Source organism: Plectrocnemia conspersa, unplaced genomic scaffold (assembly GCF_051122295.1).
Source record: "Plectrocnemia conspersa isolate PC_06_02 unplaced genomic scaffold, ASM5112229v1 ptg000005l, whole genome shotgun sequence".
Taxonomy (NCBI): Eukaryota; Metazoa; Arthropoda; class Insecta; order Trichoptera; family Polycentropodidae; genus Plectrocnemia; species Plectrocnemia conspersa.
This window is the reverse complement of record NW_028277169.1, coordinates 15,716,387-15,733,768: the sequence shown is the minus strand read 5'-3', so window position 1 is coordinate 15,733,768 and position 17,382 is coordinate 15,716,387. Positions and strand designations below refer to the sequence as shown.

Sequence of the window (17,382 nt, the reverse complement as noted above, 5' to 3'; positions counted from 1 at the left end):
ACTTGATGTATCATGATGGCCATTATTCAAAAAATAATTATACTATAAAAAACTTATTATACTATTTTTTCTAGCTCCTCATAGCTAATGCAGAAAACATCTTTGTGTCAAGCTTGACGACCAGGTCACAACGGGTAAGAATAAGGGACGCTATCGTGACTCTCTAGAGCACTCTAAAGCTCATTTTGCCGAATTAACGACACCATCCTTAAACATTTTCAAAAAATGCTTTCTTTAGTAAACACTTCGCTAAAAATGCAATAAATATTCCTTTAGAGATATTTCAGAAAAAATTCTCAACATCTCAAATTTGATCTAAATACGAACAAGCTTTTTGCAGCTATTCAAGTGGTTATCCGTTGCAGAATACAGAACGTTTAATGCAGGACTGCAACCTGATGCAGGATGTAATTTTGCCATCCACAAGCGAGCACGTGGCGCTCGTTATCTTGTGGACAGCAAAAAGCACTTCAGTGCTTTTAAAAACTTTTATAAAAGCGTTTTACCGTATAATCCAAACCTCCCAACTTCGTACACTATCTTTTAAACTTGTCTTTTCTTAGACTCGGTATTGCATTTACGTCCTGATTTAGTAATAAGTTCAGAATCAAAGAATAAATTCAGTTATCTATTTATGTTCATTGGATCAGTGGAACTATTTAGTAACTCAATTTCCAAAGATAATCTCTACAACCTTTGTTGTGGAACGCGATGTAAACTTGTGTATCATTCTATGAACAGAATCTTATTTTAGCATATATGTTTCCCAAAGTTAATTAAACATATAAATTATTTCTAATTAGATTTCCATGAAAATAATTATTAATGCATTTTTCCCTTCCCGTGTTCGGTGAATGTAAATTTAAACGACACGTTACCAGTCATGCAAAGCTCGCGCTGCATTCGCACACAACACGTTAACCCTTTTAGCCCTTAAAATATAACGGGGTCTTGGCCAACCGAACACGGTAACGACGCCGTAATTCAACAACAACGCTTTTGATAATTGAATTATTTGCATTTTTAACTACCGAGCACGCCCGAGATAATATTAAAATATAATATAACGCTGGCGATACATTACTTTTAGATTAATATCGTAACAGCGATACATGTATAAATTTCGACCGTTGAATTAAATAATCATTGCGTCGTTTCACAGGTATCCGGCGTAACGATCTTTTCAATAATAATATTATTTTGTAGATTTATAATTGAGGAGAAATTACGCATAATTAAAACGTAATTATGAATGCTAATTTTGTGTTTTCGCCACGACACGAAGATGAAATTATCAGATTTTATTTCTTATTTTAATAGCTACACAAGAATAGATGGTTTATTTTTAAACATTATATAAATTAAATTAGCAAGAAATTATACGAAAATCTTAACTAGCACGATAACTTTTGTTGTGTAACTAGAAGGTCATGGGTTTTAATTTCATGTTATACTTATATTTTGATACATTTAAATAAGTCAATGATTAATACTCAAATCCCATAAACTCTGATTTTTCAATTTAAATTTGTTTAAAAGATCAGAATTAGTGATTACTGCATGACTATAATTTCAATAGACTAATTTTATTTTATTAATAAAATAAAATAGAGCTAGGTCATGCATAGTAACATATTTTGATTGTAAACTGTAATAATAGTTCATGAATTATAAAAAATATTGTAGATTATGTTTAACTCTCAGACTTCTTGTGCTGTATAAATATTTTGAAATGCATTCACAATAAATTTACAATAGCACTATAATATATGGACCGGATTTAATAATCAAATAAAACGTTACGTCCAATTTTATTATCTTAAAAGTTTACGGTTTACAAATTCGCAGTTTTTATCCATATCCATATTGTATTAAATACGTAACGACCCCATAAACATATGCATATATATTAGGTAAGCAACGGATATAATATGTTAAATTTTCATGCCCAAGAAATGCATATAAAATTTACGAGCCAAGCGATCTGGGAGAATGCATTGGTTAACGCCGCGAAATGCACCGTCAGCTTTCTCCGAACTGCCTTATGAGCCCAAGTTATTATCCTGTTATTGCCCCTTTGGCGGTGTTTCCCAGGAAAATATCCGGGAAAACGATTTTCTCGCTTAGCTGACGCCTTTTCGGCGAGACGCACAGAAACTTTGATGATTAACTCGGCAAAAGTAATGATTGAATTTATCGACCGAAAGACGCTGAGTTCGCCTTTCAAAGGCAAAGATCAAAAATAATAGTTAAAAATAACTTTAAGTGCACGATTATCAAAAATAATTGCATAACAAAGCAATTGAATAACTGTGTAACTGCAAAAATCATAGAATAGTTTGCTAACGAACGCAGCAGTACAACCATTAATTTGAGCCAATAATAACAAACGGATAGTCTTGATTGTCGAGTTTTATTGATCTAAAACATGTGCTTTATGTTCACAAGTGTTTATTATAACCATTGCGAACTTGAATAATACATTTGTAAACTAAGTGCATTAATACAGATGAACACATTAAAATGTTACATTCAAGTAAAAAGTACATTAATTATTTTAGCGAAGACATGAGCTTATTTAAAATAACCTTAATTTACCCATTAATAATTTTAATATACATACACATCATTTTTGGATTTGTTACTTCGTACGAAGACAAAAAAATAATATAAAATATTATTTACATATAATACAACTTAGATCATAGAAATCGAAGAGACTGGTCATCTCTCAAAAGTCCAAGATTGGTTCTAAATATCAAAGCCAAATAAACTAAATCAATCCATGTTAAAGCTACGTTAAATATCCCTTAACAGGAAATGGATACCACAAGGAAACTCCGCTAAATATCTTGGAATTCAACTCGACAGAAGACTGACATGTAAAACTCATATTTAATACAAAAGGAAACATCTGGAACTTCATCTCGGCTAAGAAATTCAGCAGTGAGCAAATTCAGGCTTATCATTGAAAAATAAAATGATAACATATAATTGTATGATACCATTATAAAACCGGCGTGATCTTACAGAGTTCAATTATATTAAGTGAGTGCAAATGTGTCAGAATAAACAGTTCAAAAATGAGAAAAAAATATTAGATCAGATTAAAAACTCACTGGCAAGTGATCTGCTAAAATACAATGTTATAACTAAACCAGCCAATTCACCTTTAATAAAATAGAGATAAAACTTTAATTTAAATTATCTAAGCATACTACAATTTTATATTAATTATTTGAAGGGTGGAAAATCCAGTGGAAAACTTCCTATATGTTATTTTTATTTTTCCTTTCTCAAGTACCTAGATCGTTTAAGTTTAAATTTATATCAAGGCGGTCTAGATTAAAGCTCTTTAACCACAAAGCCAATAGCAAATTAGTTTATAAAAGTAAAAAAGGCAAAGCTTAGACGCTACTATTTTGCCGCTAGTAAAAATAATAAAATAAATTGATATCGAAAATACGTCGGTGCAAATGACAGGCTTCAATATTTGCCTTTAAGTATATATTTAACCAGATTAAATGGGTACTACAAAGTTAGACTCATATTTATTGAGTTTAACTTTTTCAATAAAGAAATCAATTTAATCTTTATAATTGTATTCAAAGAAGTAATTATATTATATATTATTTAAAGTTCATTAATAACGAGTATACAAAATTAACATATTTTCAAACATAATTGAATTTAATCTAATTATCTAAATCAAATTGTTTTAAAAACGAGTCGATAAAAAAATTGTCTTGATGCCATATGTAGCACATTGATAAGAACATTGACAAAGTAGAAGCTATTAAATATTTAGTTAAGCTTTTAATTAGACAAACTAACTAGGTCTATTTTACTGCTGAATAATTTGGATACAAAAAAAAACCGTGCAGTAGAACGCGCTCAGTTCTAAAGTTGTAACTCACAAAAAATTGATTCTCGATAAAATAGAGAAATTTGTCTGAAAGATTTTATCTCATCCACCTTATTCTACAGACCATGCTCCATATGACTAATATTTATTTTGATGGATGCAACATTTCCTAAGTAGCAAGAAAATCAAAATGCAGAAAATGTAATAAATGGGTTATCGGAATAGTTTGAATCAAAGTCTTCAATATTTTATGGTAATGAAATGGAAAAAAATTACCACGGTATGGTAGTAGGTCATATCTTTAGAAAAAAATATATTTAAAATAAATTAAATCAAGATAAATATTTTAAAGTGATTTTTTGATTCATTAAAAAATGACATTTATTTTGGGTTTACTTAATATTTTTTTAATATATATACAACATTATATTTTTTATTATTAAAAATTGTTAGCACTAATTTACTTACATAGCTGCATTTATTATTTAAATTGCTCTTCAAAACTATCTAATATTATATATCACAGTCGTAAATTACTGCGATTAAAATAACACTCCTTATAACTGAACATATTAATCCACCCTGAATATTAAAAGGTTAAGAACGTAAAACTTTGCTATAACAAGCTCACCACCGCCATTCAAACTCGAAAATGCTTCTTCGGAAAATTTTCGCCATGAAACTATCTATTACAAGTTAAGCAAAGAGTGATTATGTAAATTTTTCAGTGTTAACGTTAACGCTCCGCCGGATCAACGAACGTTAATTTTCTCTCTACGTATGTATATATTTTCAATAAATTTTCACCATCAAGTAGGTGCACTCTTGCACTTTATATAAATTAAAATGCATTAATGCACGACGACGTCCTAAGGTCGAAACTTTAACACTAAAAGCTTTCGAATTCAAGTTGAGCTTTAAAGATAAGGAGAGCACGCGAAAGATTTTGGCGTCCCAAAATATACTACCATAGCTTTCGTTTGATTATTTATATATATAAAATTAAATGGGGCAGCGTATGCCAAAATGTGGTACGTGATATGTTACAAATTCTAGTAACTTTTTTAGGCTTTGATAAAAATATAATAATATGCTGTGATTTCAAATCTATTAATAAATTGTCCTTGATATTTATTTAGGGTCATGGAAAAATATGTTAAAGTTAAATGGCGTGTCAATCAGTATTTTTAAATAAAATTTCTGCCTTGATTACATCTGGTAGCAATGTTTTGAGTTACAAACTTATTTTATTGTGCAATTTAGATGAATTTACGTTATGAAATAGCGTAATTTAAGACAAAATAAATTATTGCAAAGAATTTCGAAACTTGTGTGGAATTATTATCCATCATTGTGTCATTGGATTTTTTATTTCTGGGGTTCTACAGGTTCTGACAAAACCACCGTTTATCTATATGTATTCAGTTAAAAACAGGACAGACACAAATCTCCTCAACAAGTGTGCATTGCCCCATATGAACTTAACCAATCCAAGAATGTGCGTGAAAAAATATCAAAATCTGGATACACCATTACCATGAGAAGGCTTGGCAAGTGCTCCACTCTTAGTCTTTACATGCAAGAACAAAGGTCCGATCGAGAACTATGACACACTTGCTTGAGTACCGCAGGGTTAGTCAATTATACCTTGTTACACCAACATACAAAAAAGATAACACTTTAATTTACCGGTTTTCTAATATGTAAATTAACTTTTAGACTGCAGCCTTAAGCTTCTTTATGCTATATACCATAATCTAATATAATCAATAAAATACATCTCTGATGGGTTTTTTTTTCAAAAAAATAATACAATATCAAGCAAAAAAATTGATCATATAAAAACAGTCTTTATGATATGACAACTATTAAAACTGTGTTTAATACTTTAAAATTGTATTATTCTTCTTGAGACGTTGTATATGAAAGTAACAGCTAATTTTTTAATTATCCAATTTTTATCATACGCACTTTTTAAAAAAATACTATTAGGAGACGTAAAAATAATAGCTCATATATATTTTTTTTTAATCTAACTAGAAAAGAAATGTTCATTTATACAGCATGATCAGAGCGTTTTAAGAAAATTTTAAGCAACTACTAAATATATTTTTTTTAATATTTTCCTGAAAATGTTGTTTTATTTTATAAATTTATGAAAGAATTATATTAAACTCATATTACTAATAAAAATATAATTTTTATATAAATGAAATATTGTTCTTTTAATTAAAATTGTTCAAATAATTAAGCTGTAGTTTTATTGTGAATCACATTTTTTAGTTAAACATTTAATGACAATGAAAATATTACACTTAAACAAAACCTTTTTTAACTCGATTGTTAAATTACATACTTTCATTCTATTTTTTTATAATTATACCATTATTAATTGGAGGATTTTGAAATTAATTTCTCTTTTAATTGCAGCTCCTGACTTAAATTATCTAAGCTTATCTGTAAGTTTTCTAATGTCTAAATACATGATGTCTTTCAATGCACATCAAAAAAATAAACAGATCCGCTTTCATTACAAATTTATACATAACAAGTATCATAATAATTGCAGTCTAATAATAGAAATCAGGTCACTTAGACGCATTATTTTATTAATAAGACCGTATAAGTAATAATTACTTTATAAAAATATATTTTAATTAATGGAACTTTTGGTAATTTGTCACTAATTACACATAAAAAATAATGGTATAATGTTAGGTACAGTTGATTGCTGCCTAATTAAAATTGCAATGGACGATAAATTTCAAATTGTGTTATAATTAGATTTGTAAACACAATGGAAGGGACAAAAGCAATTAGCCTTGATGTTAGATACTCTATAGGTGTTAAAGCTGATATTTGCTCGTCGACTGGCATTTAACCTATAGAAAAAATAATTGAATTTCTGCGAAAATTTTAATTTGTGCACACGCTATGATGAAAAATTCGCAGAAATTTTGTCACGTAAATTTATGCATAATAAAATACTGATGTTTTGCCTAAATGAGTGTTTTGAAATTTACGGTATATTTATTACCTTATCGAGATACCAAATATAAATTCAAACCCAATCGTTACAATAGCGTTCGTGTGTGCAAAAGTTTCCCATGTTAATTTTATTACATTTGCTGAGTTGCGTTTTCTCTTACAAGCAGGTGCTTTCCTTAATTGAAAACTTGAGCCGGAATACTATGTATACAAGCGAATTAAATCATTTCCAAGGAACGCTATGAGATCATATCGTATAACTTCCATTCCAATGTGATACTGTATCAAAACGGTTGACCGCCTTGCAACTTCTAAATATACACTTATATTACATCCAATGACGTCAGAGAGATAATAAACTAATTTTACATTTCTGTTAGAATTTATAGTGTCACGATTTACATCCGTCCGTAGTCATGAAACGAGATTAAAAGCAAATCCTTTCAACCTTGAACGGCAAAACAGTTTTTAATGAAAACACGTTTCTGTTCATCCCTACGTTTAAGCTCAAAAGTGCACGTAACTTTCAAAGATGACAAAGCTGATTAATCCTTTGAGCGTCGCAGAAAATATCACCCTTTAAGCTCATCAAAGAATTCGTGAACGGTAATATTTTTTTAGGCAAACAATTAATAAACACAAATTTTGATTGGTAAAAGCGTCACAAAATTCAATCCAAATATTAATTACATTTTTTAATTACACGCGTGTACATAAATGTCAGTTGTGTCATATTTTTAATTTTGCAAAATCGCGAGTGCGCAATGTTAATAAATTTCGTACGTTTGTGCTTTAGCAATGAAATTTTAATTAAAACTCAGCCGAATACATAAACACACGTGTAAATAAACGTCTGTAGTATTTATGGAGTTTGTTTATATACAAATTCAACTGAAATAGAAACTTACTTATTTTAAGATTTACCAGTGTAAATATAAATATTTAATAAACTACCTGCTCTTTTATTTAAAGTGAAATTAAATATTTTTTATTGAAATAAAAAAAACTTTTAAACTATATTATTGCTACCTTGACTCGTTATAAACGAAATACTTTTTACATTATTTTTCAAAGCTTTTCTGTTTCTATTTTTATTTAGATGGTTTTTTATTCTAAAGAGTCAACGCTTTCGTGGCGTCTTAAAACTAAATTCGGTAAGCGGCGTAAGTCGGCTGTTCAAGTGAGCAAAGCTATGATCCATTTGTAAAAATCAGATCAGCTGATTGAGGTCAGTCGACTAGTATATTATTCTCCCTTCGACCGATTAGTGGTGGAGCAATACCTTACTCATACTGATGATTTGTGAGACCCAAATTAAGCTATTTTATACGAGAAATCCGATTATATAATATACTTTCGTAATTATTATTGTACAATATTGTCCCATTTCTCACTATTTTGCTTCTTAAGCAAGTTTGAGATAACGAATTGTATTGTTCTGAATTTTATAGTAAAATAATCTGATACTTTTTCATGATAAATTTAGTTCTGATTAGTTTTTTCACAGGTTAAGTTGTTTTTTTTTAATTATTAATACATGAAGCGGAAATTAGATACGGAAAATATTTTCCACAAATGATATTTAGAAACAGTAGTTGTCAATCGTTAATACTATGTATTTTCATGTCTATCGTAATTTTTTAAAATTTAATTTTGATGTGCTTTTAATGATTTTATTCCAGTAAGGGACTAATGATTTTTTGTGATGACTAACCAAACATAAGCTTATTGAAAAAAATAGCATAAAGCAATTCAAATATCATATGATATAAATTAAAGCGTTCAAAACAACTGCTTGAACATAGTCAAAGCATCAGCTAAGACCTTAAAAATATTATTCTATATCTCTAACTTTAGTGCCTTCTTTTTGTAACATATTATGAAAAAATAGCCACGTTAATAAGATTCACGCAGTTGAAAAGCAAATGCCCAATATAATACAACAAAACTTTATATGATTTTATACATAAAAACATCTGTTTAAAAACATGTGTGAATATTCTTGTAAATAATGCACAATTTTTTTTAATATCTAAAGAAAATATTTCAGTTAATTGTATTATATAAATAGTATATATATAAACTTGCGTATTCGTATTTCATTTTGAATAGGGGAAGTTGACCGATCGTTGCGTTAATGTATTCTGCGAAGGCTGTACCATCCTCCCTGGGTCAGACATAATAAATGTATTGAAGATCGTAATTCGGAGGGCAAACAGAACCATGGCGAACTTGTGCAATTTATTTGTTTTCGCAGATTCGTAAAAGAGAGATAAGGAGCACCAAGTTAAAAACACCCCCTTGATTTTTACTCGTCTTTCCGACGCAGTTTTGTTTTTACTAAATCTTGTGTTGTTTCAGTCACGAAACAAAAAGCAAATAAATATTTATACGGCTGCTGATTCATAGATGTATGTATGTAGTCAAAAATATATTTTATTTAAGAGATGGAAGATAGTTACGAGAAAAATATTATTTGCGAAAGATTGCGCTATAAATATTGAATTCAGAAGGTATTCGTTAATTTAAATTAATTTTATAAATTTTTAATGTATAAAAAATCTAAAAATGTTGATTTCCTAATATCACGTATGGTAAATAAAGACGCTTTTGCGCTTTAACCTTTAAATTATTCATGTGTCAAACATACTGTTTCATTCTAACGAGAATTGAAACGTTTTCTCGACATATTCTATGCTTTTCCTTTTGTCGTCTCAACTGTATTAATCCAATAAACAAGATCCAAATATAGAATCGAGATATAAGAGAAAATATTTTTATTACGTATCCAGCACTATAATTTCATAAATAATAAATTTTTAGTAAAGTTATTAAGTCGTTGCTCGTGTATTTATCTGCTAATGTATTTTTTGATTGATTTTCAAAAAAATATGTAGAATTGAGCAAACATGTATAATATACGCAAAAGTAAATATTTACAATGTAGATACATTGAGTGACAAAACGAGCACTGAAAGTTTAACATAAGTTATACAACTTGCCTGGAAATCAACACGACCCATGCTTTGTTGCTTTGTGAATATAATTTCAAAGCAAGTATTATATAAACATTTATGGTTTAGTGTTGACTAAAATGTGATTTCTTAAACTAGAAAATATCAGTATGAGCTCTTGTCTTTTAACCATTGTATATCAACTTAACAAAAATATATTTTAATGTATTTTATTATAATTAAATTAACCACATTTTACTTTAAGAGTCTATCAAACTTTGGTTTAGTTAGAAAATATATGTATATGTAATATTTTTGGTCATAAACGTGTATATGTGTTAAATATATAATAGAAATCCAACCACATTAACTTAACAAGTGACATTAATATTCAGAGCTTATTAAGCACTTTAAACAATAAAAAAGATTTATTTAGTGTATTAAAAGAAATTGAAATACAACTCTAAATAATAAATAATAAAAAGTGATAAGGATCATGCATCAATTTTATATTTTTTTTATTTTTGTAAAAAAATAAATAGATACTTTTTGCATATTATTTTAATGTCACTTACGTAATTTAGGTATACATATATTTTATTCTTATTAATTTTATACGGCCATCTCATTGATGAGTCTGTAGATTTTTATCGACAACTCAAAAGCATTTGTCGTAAAACGAAACCATAAAACATGACACAACTCCAAAAATATGCCAACAATCTTCAGTACGAATCAGCTGAGCCTATTTTGCAGTTAAGCCATAAAATGCTCTTTTTATGTTTGTGTCAGCAATTACCGGAATTCCTGTACATAGAACCCTTGCTATTACATATAAAATGTCTTCGCGTTTATCACGCAAGGTTAATTATTCAAGCGATTACTTTGATCGACGCTTTTTAAGATTTTATATTATTTTACTTAAATTCAAGTTATATTGAAAATATATAAAAATTCTATACTATGACTGCAATGCCCATATGTTTGTGAATCTATAGCAATATCAAATAAAATAACACACGTCTCACGGGAAATAATTTTCTTATTTTTATTACGGTTCCGCGTCTTTTACAAGAGGTAAAATGCTCACTGCATTTACAGTGGGTGGACTAGGAAATTGGATACGAAAACATATCGAAAATACATTTTATTATACAAATATAATCCCCTTACGTAGAAATCGGTACATTATTAAAATGTGTGGAATAGTTTCTTAAAGTAACTTTCAAACAAATATCGCCCTATTGAAGAAAATGCCTTAAGAAACAGTAGTTTAAATAATAATAAAAAATCATAAAAGTAATATTACAGTGAATCTAACATAATTGCATAATAAAAAGTTACAATCGAACAAATGTACTTTACCAAAAAAAAAAAAAAACACGAGAGAAATCTTTACATTATATTTGGAGCACTCAAGAATTCAGTAAATGACTAAAAGTAAAATGACCACTATCTGTATATTTTTATTCATTAACTTGCCTATAAAACGAATTGAATTATTATTCAATATTTATTATCTTTGAAAAGTGAATCCAATGGTATCGCGTACAAAGATTCACCCGGGAGTTTAGAGTTTAACAGTATGGTCATTGATCTAATAAGCCATTTCTTCGATTGATACAAGCTTTGGTTAAGAATCTTATAAAAATCTTGATAATTGCTTAAATCGGTGACTTAATAAATCGACTCAAATATGACTCATCAACGATCAACTTGGAATAGCACCACGGCCAAATTAGAGACCAGAGAGAATCGCGTATTAGGAAAAGCAGTAACGAGGACCTATTTTTTTTTTATATATATACATATATGATATTCGATATATGCTGAAAATAATTAGTTTTCATTACCAAATATGTATGACCTAGCTCGATAAAAGTAATCTGTGATAAACGATTGAAATTTTAATTATATATAATCACTATGTTTATTTTCGAGCAGCATGATCAGATATCAATACCCAATTTCTTGAGCGCATATGTACATGAGTAGTATGTTCTGAAGTGATTGGATAATACCAGTAGTACCGATACCGCTAATACCGGTATTATGACAAAATTTGACTACCGGTACTACTGGTATAAGTACTACCAAAAATTCTATATCTCCATGGCTTAAAACTGATAAAATGACGATGCCCATTTTTCTACTTATACTTATTATTCTTTGAAAACGCCTACATGAAAACCCGTTTCTAATCCAGAGTTAAAGTTATTTTTAGCTTTGCAAATTTCACAAAGCATAAATATGATTCTTTGAGAGAACTACGTCGAGACGAAAATTTGAGAAAATTAGCCAATATCCTTATTTTTCTAATAATAGAAAGTACGATTCCGAGAATCATCTAAACCCCAAACATAATAATAAATGTATTATTACACAAAAACAATTTTAAAAATAAAAATAAATTTAGCCAAAACTATTTTTTGACAAGATTTAAAATAAAGCGGCATAAATTTTAAACGTATATTGCTATTAATCATTTTTAAATTTATATTTTTACACAAAATAATATCAAATAAGAAAATTAAAAAAAGCTTTTTTTACTTTATATGTAAATTTATAAACAATTAAAAAAAGGTGATTCGTTTTCACCCTTTTAAAAAATTAAGAGTGAAGTGGCTTTAACAATAGCCTGTATGTTAATTGTAGTTAATTTAAATTTTAAATTTCAAAAGGATCCGCAAGCAAATATTTTTTTTTAAAAACACCGCGAAAAAGGTTTGATAAAACAATTATTTAACGCATAAAACTTTTTCCAGATTTAGAGTGGAATAATTTGATCTATCAATGACGCATTTTGCGTCGGATGAGATTATTGCCACTACTGATTTTATACGCCTCATAGGATTCTCAAGTATTCGAATATATTTCTCGGTGTTTACCGGCTGTTCTGACTAATTAGGGTCTCGCCTGTTACGAATGTTATGGCTTAAAGATGCAGGGCGCAAACCGAGCGGGACACTCCCGTTCGGCTTTCATTGTACTTCTAGCTTCCGTAATGAGCGGACTAGGTGGTGAGCTTACGTTTAGTATTACGTAAAAGTAAAATACAACAAAGTGTTTTATTTGTCCTTGGACCCAATAAAACGGTAATTTCACATGGTTAAAGGTCGCACGAATAAGAAGAAAAGCCGCCTACTTCTTAATGAAAGAAGATAAATAAATATCTTTAGATTATTATTTATTTAAAGCTTCGCAAAACTTATAACATAATATATGAGGCAACCCAATATTTTTCCATATTTAATATTGATATACGATAGAATTGTATATGTAGGACGCGTTTAACCGTTAATGTCTAAACATGGGTTTACAAATTAATAAAATAAAAAATCGACTCACCAATTTGGGGTACGTCGTACTGTCGATTCCCTCGCACGCTTCTCAGCATGAGTTGACTTGCCAAGCCGACGGGAATTTGCGGCGCACCGCGTTTGCTCCAACTACCCCCAACTCCCGCACCGGCACCGGCTCTCCTCAGTTTGCTGATGCCACCTTTGCCACCCCAATGTTCTCCGCTCTGATTCCACGGATAATCATACGATATAGACTCTCCCAAGCCTTTCTTCCAGGCGAAATCGCCGGACACGTCGCCGGGGGGCCTCTTCTCGCCGGCCCTCACGTCTGACCTGGATTTATTCTTGTCGCCGTTTTTCAAGTTGGTCTTTTTCGTGTACCGCTTCTTGGTCGACAGCTCGTCTAGTTTGGTGATGTCGTCGTCGGGGTTCGGCGGCCCGAACAAGCTTTGCAGGCCGATGTCGGGCAGCCGGTCGGTCTCGTGGTGCGCCAAGTCATCGTGGAACGTGAAATGGTTGAACTTGTCGTCTCTGAAGTGAGAGAACGGCGGCGGAGGCTGCACCGGGTCCAACGTCAAGGGGTTGTCGTCATAGATGAGCCAACGGTCTGCCGTGGGTCTCCTGTGGGCATCCCTCGCCAGATGACTGGACGCGTCTCCGAAGCAGGGCTGCGCCACACTCACCAACAAGCATACTAAGCCTACTATCTTCATCTCTGAGTATCCTCGCATGTCTCGACTAAATCTCTATAAATCTCGTCGGATAGTCGAAGGAACGCAGGGCACGTTCTCGGGTGTGTGGATATATGGTGGCGGAGTTTGGTTCAACTACAATAGTGCGGGATGGAATATCATTGCACACCGTAAATACAAAACATGGTTCATAATCGTCACTCCTTCGATGGTCCATTAAGTACCGTTAAACGATATCATGTTGCACTTCATTTAAGTTTTGTTCACAGGCGATGTACAGAATAGCTCGAAGCCACCGTCGTTTCCTCAATTATAACAACACTGCGCGTTAGCGAACTCCACCAGTCGTTTGTAGAGCGAGCGCAAAAATGGCATTCATTAAAATAATTATCACTTCACACGAGTTAATTTAGCGAAAATCCAGCGATGATTTTTATTTTCTTTATTCGTCGTCGGTTGCGAATAACTCGATCCCCAATCGGCGAAATGCTTATGTTTCTCGAAAAATGCGTATAAAATATTATGTATATAGTTGAACAGGTGCCATTGTAATCAAGTTGCGGAAAAGTCTAATTACCTGAAACAATTAAAATAAATCAGTTAGATAACAATCATTAAAGAATAGTATGACATAAAAAAATGTAAACGAAATAATAGATTTATTTAACCGACGTAAAAGTATGGAAACTTGCAATTGAATGACTATTTTTATAATATTACAAAGAGATGATTAATCAAACTTTTTAATATTTTTTTTAGTCTGTCTTTAATATTCTAGACGCCCCCAATTAAATAAAAGGCGTAAGTCAGTACTCCCAAAATATATTTATGTACCAAGAACATGAACGGAATTGTAGTTTTCTTTCAAAAACACACAATAGTATTTTCTGTAAACAATAATACACGGAATTAAAACAACATAATTTTAAATACAAATTCAGAACCATGCACCTTTATTGCTAAATCATAAATTTAATTATTTTATACGCAGTTGGGCCTTTAATTTTTTTAAATAAAAACTTCATTCGAATTCTGATTCTCTGCATGGAGACATTTTAGTACAAGTTTATACGTGGCTGATGTCAGATTGAAAATATCTAATATTGAAAATTAAGCTCCCTAGAATAAAAATATTATCAGACGAAATTATTAAAGACATTTAATTATGTTTGTGTCTAAGGGTCGTCACAGTAGCTAGCTCTTTAAAGCGAAGTTTAAAAATGTAATCAGTTTTAGACTTTTTATTTATATAATAGCTAAGTAAAATTGAATACTATTGTAGTGATCTATAATTTGCTACTAACATTCGTATAGCTCTCTTGTTATTTTTTTACGGTCTTTTGATACTTTACTAATATGCATTGATATAAGAGAATAGGGTTAACAATAATGAAGTAAAGGTTTTTATTTTTTTCGATTAAAATCTTTTTTAAATGGCTTTTCGTATTTAAATGTAATCGTTCAAAATAAAGAGCCTCTTCAAAAATACAACAAAACTATATATTTATAGAAAAATTACAAATGACTCTTTCTACAATAAAATTATCGTATATATCGTATTAAAAAAATAACACATAATTATAAATATAAATCATTTTAACATTTTTTTCCGTAAAACTCCTAAGCAATTTAACCTTAAATAAAATACAAGAAAAATTAAATTTTAATTGTCTATCAAAAAGCTATAACCTTAAACTCGATTCATCACTACATATATTAAAAAATATTATGTTTAAAAACTATACAAAAATTGATTTCATAGCAATTTTTATCATTTAAAATTCATAAATATAATGTAAATACTTTTAATGAGCTTACAATGTAAGATATCATAATCTATAATAATTATAACACACATATGTTTGTGTGCTAAAAAAATAAAATTAATCTTATAGTATACTTTACATGTAAAGCAAAATATTTATGTTTGTGTCAAAAATCTGTTTTTATATTTAATATTGCAGTTTAAATTTGTAAACTAAAATATTTAAAATCGTTACACATTTATTTTTGTATAACAGTATTGTAATAAGTAATATTAACAATAAGTAATATTGCATACAAAATGTGATTTATTAGAAGGGGTAGTAATTAAAGTTGCAAGATCTGTAAATAGGATAAAAATTATTTAAAAAAGCAGATAGCAAGAACAATGGAATCAAGTAAAAGCAAAACCACACGGATGTATATATAATACTTATTTTTGAAAAGGACTACTGACACTTTTACACCTTGATGTTATATAAAGCTGCGGATCGTGCGAAATATTTGTGAATTTTATAAAGCGATAAGCTTGGCTTCGTTATATAAGCCGCTCACCATCTTTAAAAAAAATAATCTAAAAAATATATTATGTTACAGGTATTTTTAAATCCACTGAGATATTTAATGCTGATTTTTATTTTATTTTAAATAAATATAGAGAATCTACAGTAAAATTAGGTGGTTTTTTATACAATTATCGCTGGGGTCAGTGAGATATTTAAGCTGTGATGACTGAAACTTATTTATGTTTAGTTCATGCACGTCCAAGAATAGCATCAATGACAATATATTGATTTTGCTTGAATTATTTACAGCTATGAGTTGATACAGCATTATTTTAAAGTGTAAGCATCGATCGAGCCTTGGTGTTTGTTTGAAAGATAAATCGCCGAAGGCTGTCTCGAAGTCAGAACATATGGCGGAAGTGTCTTCCGCACGGTCGATCGGCTTCCGCTGGTGAGCGCTTGTAGGAAGATTCTTCTTAAAATTCCCTGGTGGGTTTTGTGGAGTTGGCCACTCGGTAAGGTTTGATAATTTCCGGTAGTAACTGGCCGGTTGCACTGCGCTGCCCGCCGAACATTTATCTACTTGTTGGAGTTTTGGGCAGTGGCCCAAGTGTCTTAACGCACAAAATAACCAATTTTTTCAACGCTGAAAACACTCAGAGACTCGGACGTGGGTAGAATTTGCTAATGAACACTTTACGAATAGCAAAAGCCTGCGCATAAAATATTTTAAACTTGGATTGTTAGTATATTATACGCAGTGGCCGTTTGCTCATGATATCGAGGAAGAAATTTCAAAGAAAAGTTTCTTGACTGATTTGATGTATGGTCTTATAAACACAGCGTTGCAATATATACATAACAATCGATCTTAGAAAGTGAGAGCTGAAAGGCAGTTGAGTTTTCTTATTAATTAATTGGACACTAAATATATTTTTAATATAAATATGAGCCGCAATATGAGCCGTTGATTTTGAAAGTGGGGCAAGTCCATATTATGTTATAGTTGGATTATTAATGGTTTGCGTTTGAACTGATTTAAAAATATTAGTAAGCAATATTATACTTATTTTATATTATATATAATATATAATGGCAAAAAAAATTGTTAATGCCATTTAAAATTTTCTCTTAGCTAAGCATAAAAATAAGATTGTTATCTTTTACGCTTCTATTTTTTTATCGATCTATTTACTTTTAGTTTTAGAGTGCTCAAAATTTTTAGTGAGTTCGTACGATATAAAAAAGGGCAACTTACATCTTCGTGTGAGCTATGATATTTATAGTTTTTAACAGTGGAATTTATGTGTT

The 17,382-nt window shown here is 30.0% G+C and overlaps 1 protein-coding gene across 1 annotated transcript in view; it reads right to left on the bottom strand.

Annotated features, from left to right (window-relative positions):
* Positions 1–17,382, bottom strand: part of jeb (low-density lipoprotein receptor domain-containing jelly belly protein) — a 140,144-nt gene that overhangs the window by 75,255 nt on the left and 47,507 nt on the right. The window contains exon 2 of the mRNA XM_088185975.1: positions 13,156–14,378. Coding sequence (XP_088042101.1) covers positions 13,156–13,840 — 685 coding nt within the window. The 5' untranslated portion in view covers positions 13,841–14,378. The remainder of the gene's footprint in view (positions 1–13,155; positions 14,379–17,382) is intronic.